This window comes from Nannobrachium achirus (genome assembly GCF_963921795.1).
Source record: "Nannobrachium achirus genome assembly, chromosome: 16".
Classification (NCBI taxonomy): Eukaryota; Metazoa; Chordata; class Actinopteri; order Myctophiformes; family Myctophidae; genus Nannobrachium; species Nannobrachium achirus.
Window position 1 is genome coordinate 12,753,396 of NC_137823.1, and position 17,201 is coordinate 12,770,596.

The window sequence follows — 17,201 nt, forward strand, 5'->3', positions numbered from 1 at the left end:
TCCGGTCAAAATATTCAAAGACTTTTTTACAACCTTATATCGTGGCACTTGGTGCCTCGCTATGAGCTAAAGCACAATTTATTTTCCCCAACAATATTCCCCCTTAATTAAAGACTCAGTGTCTTATCACCATCATCATCCTGTCTGACTGCATTGTTCCACAGTTACACTGATCTTCCCAGGTAACATCTTCAGAGGGACAGTAGGTGAATGAAGGTGAATGTATGGGAAGAGTGTGTCAGTGAAAGTGTGTGTGAAGGTGTGTATGTATGTGTTAGTATCAGGATCAGAGAACGACAGCTTTCCTCCATCCCAGTCCAGCTGGACTCTGATCCTCTGAAGTTTCTGCTTCAGTGAGAGATCAGTGTCTGACTCTGATGAGGAGTCCATGAGGCCATGAGTCCATGAGCGGTATACGCCTTCATCTAACCCAATGCTCCAGTGTTGACCCTCTCTGTCTCCCTTTCTCTGGTAAGGCTCTCCTACACCCACTTCCCAGTCTTCATTGTCTCCAACCTCAACATCCCAGCTGTGGGTCCCTGAGTCAAAGCCCTCAGAACCAAGGACAATGCCATAGTGGTCAAACCTCTCTGGGTTGTAAGGAAGCTCCTGCCATTCTCCAAATCTCACACTGGTCAGATCATCAGATAGGATGCATTCTGGATAGGCAGTGTTGGGGTCCAGAATGACAGGAGTGTACGAGACAATGTCCTTCATCTTGTTCCAGACTCTGAAGGTCAGGTTTCCCAGGTGTTTGGCCACGTCTATCAGTGGTCCTGAGACCAGCTGTGGGTCCTGCAGTGTGAACTGTACCCTTTCCATTGTGGCCTTGTAGTTCTGCAGGAATGAGATGTGTTCAGCTCTCAGCTCCTCCTCTATGGCTCTGATGTTGTTTGAAAGGGTTAATATGTCTCTGTTCAGACCCTCAATCTTCTCCTTCTGACTCTTCTGCTGCTCTTCCTCCCTCAGAGCAGTGATGCTGGCCTCCTCTTCCTCTTGTAAAAACCGATGAAGCTTCTTAAACTGTTCGATAATCTGTGTCTCTGTGTGCCGAGCCTGGACCTTAACGTGCATTGCTGTTTGGTCATTGTTCTTTTTAACTTCATTAAAGACCTGCTGTTTCTCCTGTAAAGGCTTCAGTAATTTCTGGACTTCTTCCTTGTAATCCAGAGCAGCTTCATCGATGGGTCTGAAACTGTGGTTGGTGTGTTCTTTAGAATCTCGACAGACAAGACAAACTGGCTGTTGACATTCCAGACAGAACAGTTTGAGTTTCTCAGAATGCAGACGGCAGAGATCCTTAGACCCTGAAGAAGTTCTCTTACGTTTTGAAGCTCTCTGTCTCTCCTGTATGAAGGACTCACACACGTTCTCCAGAGCCAGGTTACGGGGTAGATGATCTGTTGGATGTATTTTTTTACAAACAGGACATTGCTTTATTTCCTTTATTCTCCACCATTGCTGCAGACAAGCATTACAGAAGCTGTGGCTACATGACAGGAGAACAGGTTCTTTAAAGATGTCACCACACATAGGACAGGAAAACCCCTCAACTGGAAGAGACGACGTGGAAGCCATTTAGTCTCTGAGTGAAGCTACAAACACTCTGCTCAATACATGAAGTCAGTCATTGGTGGTAACACTTCCTCCTCTAGAATGTTCCCTGAAGTTTACTCAGTGTGAATGGTGGTTGTTGTTACAGTCCATTCAGCAGCAGGTTCCAGTGGTCTGGGTCAGTATTCCCTCCTGTAGCTGTGGAAAGACAGTCTGTCCTCCTCACTGGAAGTTGTGTTTGATCTGAAGGTCAATCTTATCATCTCAGATGAGTCTGGCAGGGGGCGGAGCTTTGACACGCCACCTGTTGCAAAGTACACACACAAGATGTATTTCTCATTAATCTAATTGCGACCAAAGGTCGCATTATATCCCTAAAAACCTTGTAGCTTGTCTGACTGTCTGTACAGGAAGTGATGTCAGTGAGTCACAGTGATGTGGTACAGAATGACTCATATATGGGCATAAAAAGGATGTCACGTGACATCACTTCCTGTACTGACAGTCAGACAAGCTACAGGATTTCTCAGGGTATAAAAGTCCATATATGGTCATTCCCAGAAAAAAATGTTACGTGACAAATTATGTCCATACATGGAGATTTCTGATGTCATAAATCCCAGGCCGAAAATGAGAATGTTAGGGTACCCCCTTATGCCCAATATGGAGATCCACAGGCATCAAACCAAGGCCCTAACTCACCAAGGCCCTGCTTGGCATTACTTACGTACGTTTTATGCCCATATATGGAGATTCCTATATTGTCAATATTAAAGACATTATTAAGGATATTATGTTATCAATATTAAGGACATATATGGGCGGCGTGTTCCTCCCTCCGCGTCATCAGCGCCCACACCCTAGGTGGGGTTGGCGATAGGGCCTTTCTGTGTGGAGTTTTCATGTTCTCCCCATGTCTCCTAGGGTTGATACCCTCACAAAAACATGAACAAACTTCCCCCAGAATGACAACAACTAGAATCGTCAGAGAAACGCTGTGATCCCTTTTATGCCCATATATGGAGATCAGTGATGTGGACATTAGGGATCTCCATATATGGGCATAAAAGGGATTTGTTCCCCTGGCATCACAGACATCCATATCTCCATATATGGGCATAAAAGGGATTTGTTCCCCTGGCATCACAGGGATCTCCATATCTCCATATAAGGGCATAAAAGGGATTCGTACCCCTGGCATCACAGGGATCTATCTCTCTAACAGGGCATCAACTGAGATACAATGCCTTTTATGCCCATATATGACGATCCTTAACACTGTTATGTCACCTGTTTATGCCCATATATGGAGATCTCTGCTCTGAGTATCAGACATCACCTGTGATGTCACAGTGATGTGTCAGGGGAACCACAGTGTCAGGCGTTACACGTAAACATACGGACAAGCTGTGCCGGTTCTGACAGTAAACTGTAAACTTCACTCCACATGTTTTGCGTGTGGACATAATTATTATACTGTATATTGTTCTACAGAACACCATTACTGAGGTAAATTAGTGTAAGAGTGAAATCCAGCCATGTTCTGGCTGAGCTATGTTTAGTATGAGAACCTCCACTAGGGGCGCTGTTGCAGAAAGCTAGGGAGGGAAAGGAAGAAGAAGAGAGAAGGGAGAGAGAGGGAACAGGAAAGCCTTTGATTCATGCTTTTGTTTACGTGCTGGTCTGTACGTCTTTGCTGAGGGACTACACTAAAGTTTTGAGCAGAACCTTTTACAGTGTCGACCTGAGTCTTTTCTACACCCACACCCATGTCGCTTACACTGGTGGTAGCGGTGGCCGTTGGGACTTTGCGCAACTTGTGGATTTTGTTCAACTTCAACTTTATGTTCCTGGGGAGCTATAGGCTAACGGACGTTAGCTTAGCTTGTCTTGAGTACAGTCAGCTAGTTTCCTCCATCCCTTTTGTTGTTTTCTTAGCTGCAAGTGAATATAGTACCCTTGATTTGGAGATCTAATTCCGTTTATGGCCTGAAGAAGATAACAGAGTGACAAAAAAAAAAAGAAAACGAATATAAAAAAAAAAAAAAAAGCAAAAAGGACTACAAAGTCATGTCTACCGGGGCCTCCTCCTCCTCCAGTGGGACATCTTCACCCAGCCCGGCGCCAAGGACTGGAGCCCCAGCGAGGGATTTCAATGGAGCGCCGAATGGAGCACCAAGGGGCATTCCTTTGCCTCCACCATTTAACAACGATGGCCGTGAGTCTTTTACCCTGTGGGCTCGTCGCTATGAAGTAATTCAAGAGGCCCGTTACAAGGACAGTGGTGTAGATCTGAACACAGTACTTGCAGCTGAGTTGCCCACTAGATTACCACCAGAACTGTTCATTGTGTGGGACAACCTGCCCCTGGTCACAAAGGGCTCTTACACTGAAGTTAAAAAACAGCTGCAGACAGCTTTTGGCCAAAAGGATGTCATTGCATCATTTCAAACATTCCCAAATGCCCGTCATAGGTTACCAAATGAAGCGATGGAAGTCTATGCTGCAGATGTATGCAGGCTGGTCAAGGAAGCTTTTCCAGATTTTGAGCATAATGCTTCAGAGTATATGAAAATGACTCGCTTCATTGGTGGTCTGGACCAAGAGCTTCAGATTAAGTGTCATGAAAGAGGAGTGAAGAATTTCACTGAGGCTTTTGATGTTGCCTCCCAGGCTGAGCGTGCTCGCCAAGCAGCTAGATTAATGTTGCCGGTGTCCTCAGCTAATGTCCCCAGCAGAGATAATGGTACAGTACAGTCAGTGAACGCTGTGCATGATCATGACACTGAGCTCAGGAAAACAGTCCAGGGCCTCACTGACACTGTTAAATGCTTGAGTGCAGATCTGAGTGCACTGAAATTACAACTGGATGGGCGTGGCGATACACGCTACCATGAAAGGCCCCCACATGTCCGTTCTCCCAGAACACCCTCTCCTTATGGGAGGAGCCCAGATAGAAACCCAAGTGCATGGGGCTCTGGCTATGGCCGTTCCCCGTCTAGATATTCTCAGTCCCCTCAGAGGCCTCGTCCCCAGCAGGATTATGCAGGCAGGCCTGACTGGTACCAACAGCCCTATAGGGACACCCGCTACTCAGAACATGCATCTGGCCCATATGAGGAAAGGAGGGGGAGGCAACCTTCTCCTTACAGACCCTACTATGATTCCCGCCGCCGTAGCCCTAGTCCCTATGCCAAACATGTGTCATTCAAAGACTATGGAGACACAAGCCAAACACATCACCAAAAGGACTGGGACCAGCACTACCCCACTAGGAGGGGTTACGATGCTCAGGACAGGTACCAGCAGGGAAACGGCCACTAGCTGATGACGCGGGGTGCTCATCAGCTACTTCTCTAGAAGCCCCAAATGTATGTGTCGCTGAAATCAGTGGCAGTCTTGATAAGAAAATTCTCTCAACTAACACTGGCACCATTGAAGGTCCTAGGAGTGCAGAATTCACCTCATATGTACATGGAAATGTTGAGGGCACTGCCATGAACATTATGTTAGATACAGGATCCTCAATTTCATTTATTAGTGAGGAAACAAAAATGTCGATTCCATCCCTAGCAAGGAGGCCCATCAAAAAGAAGTTTATCATGTCGCAAGCTGTGACCGGCCAGAGTCTAGATACACTGGGCATGATGGACATAACTTTTAGGTTGGGGTCACACACACTGCAGCAAGAAGTGCAAGTGATTAGAAATGTCAGCCAAGGGTTTATACTAGGCTTTGACTTCCTCTCTCCTCACAGGGTTATCTTAGACATGGGGAGAGGGCTGTGCTATTTGGGTGATGATGTCCTACCCCTTCTCAAGTACAGTAGCCTGGTACCTGCTAGTTGTACAGCTCAAATAATGGAAAACACCACCATTCCCCCATGCAGTGAATTTATTTGTAAAGTTGCCTTGATTTCCCCTGGCATCACTGCATGCACACCAAATGGTTACAGTGGCTATCTTGAACCCCGGCAACTTGAATTAGATGGCCTAGCAGTTGCCCGCACCCTGTCAACTGCTGAAAATGGCTATACTGTTGTCCGCATCATAAACCCCACACATGGTCCTATGGTGCTTTATTCAGGAATGCAATTAGGACAGTTCACCCCTGTTTATGACACTGAAGTCATCCTGGATTCGGCCCCGGTATGTAAAGTGTCCGCAGGTCCAGTGCAGCCAGCCAAACTTCCTTTTGATGTAAAGTGTGGTGATTTGACAAGCACAGAGCAGTCAGAATTACACAATTTAATCTTGTCCTACGCTGATGTATTCAGTAAAACCAGCTCAGACTATGGCAGCACAAGTATAGTCAAACACAAGATCAGCACCTACCAGGCGCCCCCAGTTAGGAAGCGTGCATATCGCACTTCACCCAAAATGCAAACAGTGATTCAGTCACATGTGGAGGAGATGCTGGAAAAGGGCCTGGTAGAGGTCAGTCACAGCCCCTGGGCAGCCCCTGTGGTAATGGTCAGAAAAAAAGATGGAACATGGCGTTTCTGTGTTGACTACAGAGGCCTGAATGCAGTGACTGTTAAGGATGCACACCCATTACCCAGAACTGATGACACTTTGGATGCACTCGGGGGCTCCTCAGTATTCAGCACAATGGATCTCTCATCAGGATACTGGCAAGTTCAGTTGGACGAGCAAGATAAAGAAAAGACAGCTTTCACCACGGGGAGAGGACTTTACCAGTTTTGTGTCATGCCCATGGGCTTGGTGAATGCTCCCCCCACTTTTCAACATCTGATGCAGCTGGTGTTACAGGGTCTCTCGTGGAAAACATGTCTGGTTTACCTCGATGACATTATTGTCTATAGCCCCAGTTTTTCTGTCCATCTCGAACATTTGAGAGAGGTGTTTGATCGCCTCAGAGCCGCTAACCTGAAATTAAAGCCCTCAAAATGCTGTTTTGCACAACAAGAAGTGACTTTCCTGGGGCATGTGGTCTCGGCTGCCGGGATGAAGCCTGACCCAAAAAACACTGACAAAGTGAGAGATTGGCCTGTTCCTACAAACCCAGCTGAAGCTAGAGCATTCGTTTCCCTCTGCTCATAGTATCGCCGTTTCATTTACCAATTCTCTAAAATGTCAGAACCCCTACATGCTCTCACTCAAAAAGGAAAGGAATTCTTATGGACTGATGTAGAGCAACAAGCATTCGAAAGCCTCCGTCATGCCCTGTGCAACACGCCCGTTCTCTCCTATCCAGATTTCTCGCAAGAGTTTCTGCTTTTCACTGATGCATCCAATACAGCCATTGGGTGTGTTTTGTCACAAAAAGATGCTGCGAACAGAGAACATGTTATTGCATATGGCAGTCGCATTCTGACAAAAACAGAGAAACGTTGGTCTACATATGACAGGGAACTATGGGCCATTGTTTGGAGCATCCGTCATTTCCGCCAATATTTGACAGGTCACCCCTTTCGCATCCTCACAGATCACAAACCGCTTCTCTCCCTGAGGAAAATGCCATTGGATTGTGATCCTACGGGCCGCAGGGCCAGATGGGCTCTGGAAATAGATCCCTATGACTGGACAATCGAATATAAGCAAGGCACAAAACACGCCAATGCTGACTCTATGTCTCGTCGTCCTTCAACATCCGTCGAGGCCAACCCTGTGGTCACTGACAGTCAGGTGAGCTGTGTTTCCATTCACACCCAAACAGTACCAACGGAGCCAGTCAAATGCACCCCAGCTATGGAGCTAGCACTCGGCTCAGAGACTGTAGCCACTACTTCGGCCGTTACACACTTGTTGTCACACACACAGTCTACCGTACCTGATGTTGCAGCTGTGACTATGGACAATTCACTCCTGACTATGGACAGGGAGTACTTGATTCAAGCCCAAAAAGCAGATCCTGAGTTGCAAATTGTCAGAAACTGGGTGTTGACTGGTCAGAGGCCACCATTCTCACGCATTAAGGCAGCTTCACCTGTATTGAGACAGTACTGGAGAGAGTTTTCTAAAATCACCCTTGTTGATGATCTCTTGTGTCGAACAGTCAGACCTCCACCTGGTGACCTTGTTTTACAGACTGTAGTCCCTAGTAGCTTACAAAAGGAGGTGTTCCGCTCCTTACATGGTCACCCACTCTCTGGTCACTTCAGTGCTCAAAAGACATTACAAGGGGCTCAGGTCAGATGTTTTTGGCCTCACATGACACATGACATTACTCAGTGGTGCCTTGAATGCACAGCCTGTGAAGCACGCCGTCCACCGACACCACACCGGCAAGCCCCTATGCAAAATATAGTGACATCCAAACCGTTTGAGAAGATTGGAGCAGATCTGACAGAACTACCACTCACAAGGCGGGGGAATCGCTATGTACTTGTTGTAATGGACTATTTTACGAAATATGTCAACTTATATGCACTTCCTGATCAACGTGCGACCACTGTGGCTAAATGTTTGTTTGAGGATTACATAAGTTGTCACGGTGTTTTCCAGGCTTTGCACACAGACCAGGGCTGCCAGTTTGAATCGGACCTTGTCAAAGGCCTATGCACCAGCCTGGGCATAACTAAAACAAGGACTACTCCTTATCATCCAGAGTGCGATGGTATGGTGGAACGTCATAACAGAACAATGAAAGACCAGTTGGCAAAGATCTTGTACGACAGAGGAGGTGAATGGGATGATTACATACGGCAGATTGAATTTTCCTACAACACAACAGTGCACTCCTCAACCAAACACACCCCGTTCTTTTTGGCCCATGGTAGAGAGGCCTGTCTACCTGTTGATCTCCTACTTGGGGGTCCCCCGGGTGTTTCACAAGCCACCCCGGGCACTCCAGGTGACTATGCCACTTCAGTAGCACAGAGACTATGTACTGCGTTTCATTCTGTTGCTCAAAATATTGAGGCAGCAGGTGCTCAACAGAAGCACTACCATGATCGTCGGATGAAACACACAGCCTATGAACAAGGAGATTTGGTTTGGGTTGACCTTCCGGCCCTTTCTAGGTGCAAACTGGCACCTAAGTGGGCTGGCCCTTTCAAAGTGACGAAAAGGATGGATTCAGACACGGGTGACATTGGGGTGGACTATGAACTCTTAGATCAACGTGACCCCAGAGCTAAGCCTAAGGTCATCCACTACAATCGCCTGAAGCCATATCGCTCTGCCTGGTCACCAGACCATCAGCATCTGCCCCTGTCTGCTACTCTGGCTGCCCCTGCATGCAGCCCGAGCCCCCCGCCACTTACTGCACTCTCTGGCTCCCGGCCTAATGTGTACCAACACCCAACAACCACTAGTGGGTGTTCTGTTCCTCCGACTGGGGCCCAATCAAATGTTATCCCTCTACCTCGAAGTGTAAACCCCACACCACAGGTGGGAGGCACCGCCACTGGAGGACATTCAAATGACCCATCTCCTGTAGTTCAACCTTTGCCATGTCAGCGGACCAGGACTGGTCGTTGTATCCGCCCCCCAGTACGGTTCAGGCATGATGTGTGAACTGTGACTCAAAAAAAAAAAGAAAAAAAGAACATTGTTAAAAAAAAAAAAAAAAAAAAACATTGTATGCTACTATTATTTGTGTGAACTGTGACTCAAAAAAAAAAAAGAAAGAAAAAAAAAGAACATTGTTAAGAAAAAAAAAACATTGTATGCTACTATTGTTTGTGATGTATCTTTCTGAGGTGACTTATGAATGCTGTTTATTTAGTCTTGGTTCTGATATCTTGTTTCAATTTGTATTTGAAGCGGGACGCTTCTTTTGTAAGGGGGGGAAGAGATGTAAGAGTGAAATCCAGCCATGTTCTGGCTGAGCTATGTTTAGTATGAGAACCTCCACTAAGGGCGCTGTTGCAGAAAGCTAGGGAGGGAAAGGAAGAAGAAGAGAGAAGGGAGAGAGAGGGAACAGGAAAGCCTTTGATTCATGCTTTTGTTTACGTGCTGGTCTGTACGTCTTTGCTGAGGGACTACACTAAAGTTTTGAGCAGAACCTTTTACAGTGTCGACCTGAGTCTTTTCTACACCCACACCCACGTCGCTTACATTAGGTTAGCTTCCGCAGTGGTCTGAAGACTCACCTATTCAGTCTCAGGTAGGGTTGTGATCCTGGAGGATTTTAACTGTTCCCTCTCAACGCTCCGATTCCTTAACGCCTCCTATATTTGAAAATAAATCAAAAATCAAACCTCGGTTCGAAGTGAAGCGGTGAACTTTTATTCTATGTGTTCTAGAGTTATGAACTCTGTGATCTATACATCTATACAGTTATGGACTCTGTGATCTATTCATTCATTAAATATTCTGAATTCTACATTCTTTATATATTCTGAATGAATATATAAAGAATGGAGGGCTGAATTATCATGTGAAGCTTGACCAATCCTCAAAGTATCCATTCATCTGACCGGGAGGGACACTACACACACAATTCTGGACGTACAGGACAGATAAAGCCTATTCATTCTAAACTGAAATGGCCATATATGGACATGGGACACACAATTTGCTTTTTGAAAAAGCCTATTCATTCTGGACTGATATTCTGGACGTACGGGACAGAAAAAACCTGTTCATTCTGGCCTGGAGTGACCATATATGGACATGACATGAGGTGACATACATTTTGTTTTTGAAAAACCCTGTTCATTCTGGACTGAGATCACCATATATGGAAATTAAACACACATTTTGTTTTTGAAAAAACCTGTTCATTCTGAACTGAAATGACCATATATGGGCGTGGGACACACAAAGCCACTAATAGGAAGCGGTTTTCACCGCTTCAATAAAACAGCCTTCATTAAGAAATGTATAAACAAATACAATCACACATACAGTATTGCACACATCTGGGTTACTTGAGGAGTTTAATGGACCCTTACATATATATGTTTGATTGATTGATTGATTGATTGATTGATTGATTGATGAGTTAATTAGAAGTTTGCAATAGGAAAAAAGTACAGTTTCATGACAGCACAATTGCAAATCACTGTTACAAGGACAACTATAAGGAGATCCTAGTAAGCTTTACGGCTTATTTATACAGGAACCACTTTATGTATCTCATATAACACTGGAAGACAGAGGGATAAGAACATGGGATAACATCAACTACTGAAAAGAATGTTTTAAAGTGTGCTTCTATTTTAAACATTTGTATGTTTTAAGTGTTTACATTTGTCTTGTCATTAAAGATATCTCATTATATATTACTTGAGTTACCAATAGCATAAACCTGAAACTGTGTCAGTATGACCTTAAACCTGAACTGTGTTCATCAACTTGAGATGAGATCATATTATGCAACTTTGTGCTACCCTGGTGCCTGGTACAGAAAGATACACAGGACCCTTTTCTTTGATGTCTTGAGTGTCTAACTTCTGTATGAAAACTGTGTTTTTTTCTCTGTATCTCTCAGAATGCATTCTCTGAATAATAAACCAACTTTATTGTACTCTGTTTCCTCTCCTCATATTTGGCTTCATGTTTTTTACTTTTCAAACATAACTGCCTATCAGAGCTTTTAATTATAAGGTTAAAAGGTCCTATAAATCTGCTTATCAATTACAAAAGCAGAAAAGAAAATAATAACTCCGAGTGTACAAATGGAACCAAATGGACCTGTAAGGGTCCATTTGTACACTCTTAAGTGGGCCTTGAAACTAAAGAGTTAGAGCAGGGATTTTCAACCAGTGGTCCTTGAGGAGGTTCCAGGTGGTTCCCAGCTAAATGATGGAGTGTTGGTAACCAAATGGACACTTTTGCATAGCAGCAGGATCGTCTTGGGTTTCACCCCAATTGTCACTGGAAATCCTTCTGTTAAGTCCGTATTTCTCCGAATATAGAGAAATGCTGAATATTAGATGCTTACTTGTTAGCCCCGGATGTAAAATATATGTTCGGGATCTTTGTTCAGTTTATTAGTCAGTCTGTTTTAATAGATTTGAGTTTTAATCAGGTTTGTTCCTGAACGCCATTGTTTTCCTTGTTTACATTGAGTGTAATACCGGCTTTCACCTGATGCGCCCCATCACTACCGCCCATTGAGGAATACAGGGAACCTCCTACAGAATCCCACACAGAACGGGATTGATACACATCTATTGAAAAACACGGGCTAATACAGTTCACACATGTTCCTAATGTAGAGTTAACATCCATAGCTACAGGCTCAGCACTTTATATGGTTTATTTGTACATGTACGGAGAAGTAAGGGCTTTCCGGACGGATGTCAAGTGATTATTGAGGTCAAGACTATCATAGAAGCGAAAGTAAAAGTAAGTCAGACTCGATTAAATCCATATACTAACGTGTCCATGTACAAAGACCGCCGCGTACAGACTGTAAATAAATGACTTGGTGAATCAAATGTCCATATTAACAAATAACACCATATTCTCTTTCAAACCTATTAACTTATTAACAAACAAACCTCTGACTCCCGCCGCCTGTGTTGTGGTGCAACCACTAACAGTGTCCCCCTGGCTGCACTGACACCACACTATTAGTTCCGGGATGATTCAGAAACATTACTAACAACTCCTCCCACCCAGTGGCAACGAAACAAAATACTTTCCAAGAAGTATATCATATCATATAACCATTCAAACTATATAATATAATGGCAGTTAAATCAAGTATTTGAGTTGTCCAATAATTCATGCTGGTTGGTTAGAGATCTATGCAGTGATTTAGAAGTTAGAACACATTTGTTTGTGAATAAAAAAACCTTTGCATGTTGCAAATTTAGCTAATTATCAGTTCATTAGTTATACCTGTTTCATCATTTGTTGTTTGTTAACAATGGTTAAGATAGAGTGATAGACTATTACTGGTCAACAGGCTTGTCGTTTAGAACACATGCAGCATGTATGCACCGCCACAAGGTGTCACTGTATCACAAGGTCAGGCAGAACCATAATGCATAATGACAATCATGGACTTCAAAGTAGGTCTACTTGAGCTTCTTTAATACAATATTACCTTATTAACTAGCTTCATTTACATTGTTGTTGTGTTTGATGCCACTATTTAATATTGGAAACACTATAGTTCTAGTTATGCAATGTTACTGCACAGTGTAACATGTATACAAATCCTACAAGCAAAGTTAATGTGTATTGAGCCAAGTTTCATTTTTCTCTATTTGCCCTAAAAAAGCTCTATGAATAGGCAGAAACATGTAAGCTTGGTTTTAATTTGTTCAATGATGAACAGACTCATTAAAGCTTTGCAACATTTCTTAAGAGTTCCTATTTCTAGTTCCTTCCTACCTAACAGGTAAAATCAGTCATGTTAACACAAAGAATTGAAATGACCTCGCAAACGTGGAGCTGGAAAACTATAACATTGAAGGTGATAAATGGGGACTCGCTTCATATTGAATGGGATGTATGTTCTGTTTATTAAAGACCTGGAGACCATTACTGTTATTGAACATACATTCTATAAAGCAATGATTATTACGAGCAGAGTAGAGTAATCCATGTTTTGTATTTGATGTTCTCAGCCTTGTGGAACTGTAGTTAAATATAAAGGGGAACATGCCACACCAACATTTAGCTAACACATACACACTGCATTATCTGTGGTTTCAAACAAGTGACTGTTGTATACCTTTTTATTCTGAGAATGTACAGTATGTGAAACAGAGCATAGGACCCTTAAACGAGATCTATTCATGATTATTAGACACTCCATTTGTGCCACTACAAGGCTAATGAGCTGGTTTGAAATGGTCCATCTTGGTTGGTGTAAGAAACAAGGATGGGTGCTGCTGGTACTGGACGATGAGTATAGGATGATGTTTTTTTTTGACACTATATATTTGCACACAAGTGAAATGTGTCCTCAGCATTTACCCATCCTATAACTAGGAGCAGTGATGTCATTTACCCATGCTATAACAACTAGGAGCAGTGATGTCATTTACCCATGCTATAACAACTAGGAGCTGTGATTTCATTTACCCATCCTATAACTAGGAGCAGTGAGCAACCATTCTACAGCTCTCAGGGAGCAGTTAGGGGAGAAGAGTTTTGCTCAGGGACACATCGACACATTGCTGGCCTGGACTCCAACCTGGGACAACCAGGGCCTCTGGCTTCAAGGGAGGCTCACTAATAAGAGGGGGGAGGATAAGGGGTCCAATTTTTAATTATCCTCCTGTCCTGTCCTGACCATAACTCCTAGTGTCTGAACTTGTGACAAGATCCCCCATACAAGATTTGTGTCGTTAAAATGTTTCAAAAAGTGTTCACATTTTTCCCACAGTTCCATTTTATTATAGCTGATATACAAGTTCAAACAACGCATCATGAAGAATCAGATGGTTTAGTGACTTTAGTCAAATCTTTAGATTAGTCAATAAGAAACAGTAAAGTGATTCTATATTTTATGTGGTAGCTGTGTAGAAAAAGATAAGTAGTAACAATTTGACTCAATGGAGTACATACAAAGGTGTTGCACACAAAGAAAAACTTGAAAAGACATTGTGAAAAGTATGTGAAATGACAGTGGAATCAATACACTGGTCTAAACATATGTAAATGTAACCTCATACGGTACTTGAACTGGTAACAGAGGAAAGAATACAACTTAGATTTCAACATGAATGACCAACATCACAAAGTGTTCAATAGAGACCACCGTTTCTCAACCTCAGGTCTGGGGACCACCAGCTCCCAGGGGTCCAAATGAGCCCTTATGGGTCCATAACTCGGAGTCAAACTAACACTGAGCATTTAGGACTGAAACTACAGCTCATCTGCTTAGCGATTCTTCTATCCATTAAGTTTCTGATTGATCACATAGTCGACGAGAAGCATATTTGGATCAATCTTTTTATTCCCATAAATCACCGTGAAAATATGTAGCTTTTTTTCTTTTCTATTTTTTCTTTTTATATCACACAAAACCATGGTGGGCTTGTAGATCTGCTATTTTCAAAAATCAATTTGTTTCAAATCTTTTAGTCAATTCAAAGTAGTGTGATTAACTGTTGAAGCCTTTGAACCAGTGGGAAAAAAATCACCTTTTTACCAAATGTAATGATCACTAACCATCATTAACAAAATATAGCAATCACAAATGTAGAACTATAGCTATGTAATATGTATACTTGATTCTCTTAGACAACAATCATTAATATCCTAGAATTGAGTAATGTCTCATCATTCCACAGTTACACTGATCTTCCCAGTTAACATCTTCAGAGAACCTACAGTGCCAATGTATGGAAAGAGTGTGTCAGTGAAAGTGTGTGTGAAGGTGTGTATGTGTGTGTTAGTATCAGGATCAGAGAATGACAGCTTTCCTCCATCCCAGTCCAGCTGGACTCTGATCCTCAGAGGTTTCTGCTTCAGTGAGAGAATAGTGCCCGATGCAGAACAAGCTCTGTATTTACCATTATCAAACTCCATTGTCCAGTGTTGACCCCCTCCGTTTCCCTCCTTCCTCCGGAAAGGCTCTTGCAACACACCCAGTAACCAGCAGGTATTGTCTCCAACCTCAACATCCCAGCTGTGACTCCCTGAGTTAAAGCCCTCAGAACCCAGGACAACAGGCCAGAGGACAAACCTCTCTGGGTTGTCAGGAAGCTTCTGTATCTTCTCTCCACAACTCATACTGGTCAGATCATCAGACAGGGTGTAGTGTATATGGGCAGTGTTGGGGTCCAGAATGACAGGAGTGTAGGAGACAATGTCCTTCATCTTGTTCCAGACTCTGAAGGTCAGGTTTCCCAGGTGTTTGGCCACGTCTATCAGTGGTCCTGAGAGCGGCTGTGGGTCCTGCAGTGTGAACTGGACTCTTTCCATTGTGGTCTTGTAGTTCTGCAGGAATGCGATGTGTTCAGCTCTCAGCTCATTCTCTATGGCTCTGATGTTTGAAAGGGTTAATATGTCTCTGTTCAGATCCTCAACCTTCTCCTTTATCATCTGACTCTTCTGCTGCTCTTCTTCCCTCAGTGCAGTGATGCTGGCCTCTTCTTCTTCTTCTAGAAACTGATGCATCTTCCTAAACTGTTCCTTAATCTGCGTCTCTGTGTGGCAGGCCTGGACCTTAACATGTTTTGCTATTTTGTCACTTTTCATTTTAACTTCATAAAATGCCTCCAATTTCTCCCGTAAAGGCTTCAGTAATTTTCTGACTTCCTCCTTGTACTCCAGAGCAGCTTCGTCGATGGGTCTGAAACTGTGGTTGGTGTGTTTTTTAGAATCTCGACAAACAACACACACTGGCTGTTGACATTCCAGACAGAACAGTTTGAGTTTCTCATCATGCAAACTGCAGTGATCCTCAGACCTCTTACGTTTTGAAGCTCTCTGTCTCTCCTGTATGAAGGCCTCACACAGGTTCTTCAGAGCCAGGTTACGGGGTAGATGATCTGTTGGATGTAATTCCTTACAAACAGGACATTGTTTAATTCCTTTCTCTCTCCACCATTGCTGCAGACAAGCATTACAGAAGCTGTGGCTACATGACAGGACAACAGGATCTTTAAAGATGTCATGACACACAGGACAGGAATAATCCTCTACTGGAAGAGACGACGTGGAAGCCATTTAGTCTCTGAGTGAAGCTACAAACACTCTGCTCAATACAGGAAGTCAGTCAGTGGTGGTAACACTTCCTCCTCTAGAATGTTCCCTGAACTTTACTCTCAGTGTGAATGGTGGTTGTTGTTACAGTCCATTCAGCAGCAGGTTCCAGTGGTCTGGGTCAGTATTCCCTCCTGTAGCTGTGGAAAGACAGTCTGTCCTCCTCACTGGAAGTTGTGTTTGATCTGAAGGTCAATCTTATCGTCTCAGATGAGTCTGGCAGGGGGCGGAGCTTTAATTGACACACCACCACAGACCTGTTGAAAAGCACATGCACAAAATGTATGTGTCATCAACCAAACATATTGAATTGGTTTAATGAAATGTATCAAAGTCAGGACAGTCTTTTATTTCCCTATATAATTAGTATAGACAGGAAACAACAGTGTAGTGAAACCTGAACACGTTGCCAGTGTAATAAGTGAAAAGCTTCACTCCGCGTGTTGCCTGTAGACATAATTACTGTATATTGTTCTTCAGAACACCATTAATGTGGTAAAAAGGGAGAAAAAAAAGAGTTTGATATGAAGTGAATGAGGACACCAGAAAGCTATCTGATATGCATTGAGGCTCTTAACCGCGCTGACGTCGGCGGCATAAGGCGGAAAGGCGTCTGCTGCCAGCAGGTAGCCATCGGCAGCTTTTCGGCAAGAGACGCTTGCCGTTGAAAAAGCTGTTGGGACCCGTTAACGGAGAACTGGACATGCTCAGTCTTGTGCCCTATTTTTCTATGAGTCGGTAGAATTGAGGGGGTTGTAGAGTGGACCTTTAGTTTGCTAGTACTGCTGCAGAACCATGCAAGCCTAAACAAGCCAGAGAGATTTGCCCGTCGCACATTTTAACTTAATACCATATTAGATAGATAGATACCTTTATTATCCCAAGGGGGAAATTTAGTTGTCCAGTAGTAGCACAGCAGTATACAGTTATTTACAAAGTTACAGAGACGTAAGAAAGATAGATAAGAGGGAAAAAACAAAACAAAGACAAGAGCAGTACAGTACCAATAAAGAGAAGGTGCATCAATAGAGGGGGCGAATAATATATAAGTATATATACATA

The 17,201-nt window shown here is 43.5% G+C and overlaps 1 protein-coding gene across 1 annotated transcript; it reads right to left on the minus strand.

Annotated features, from left to right (window-relative positions):
* Positions 1-135: 135 nt before the first annotated feature.
* On the minus strand, positions 136-16,103 carry LOC308300796 (uncharacterized protein; the record flags this gene model as incomplete). The annotated part of the gene is made up of 3 exons (XM_080744695.1): positions 136-1,553; positions 14,102-14,111; positions 14,727-16,103. The coding sequence occupies 3 exons, from the start codon at positions 16,101-16,103 to the stop codon at positions 136-138; spliced, it is 2,805 nt and encodes a 934-aa protein (XP_080600821.1).
* Positions 16,104-17,201: the final 1,098 nt, after the last annotated feature.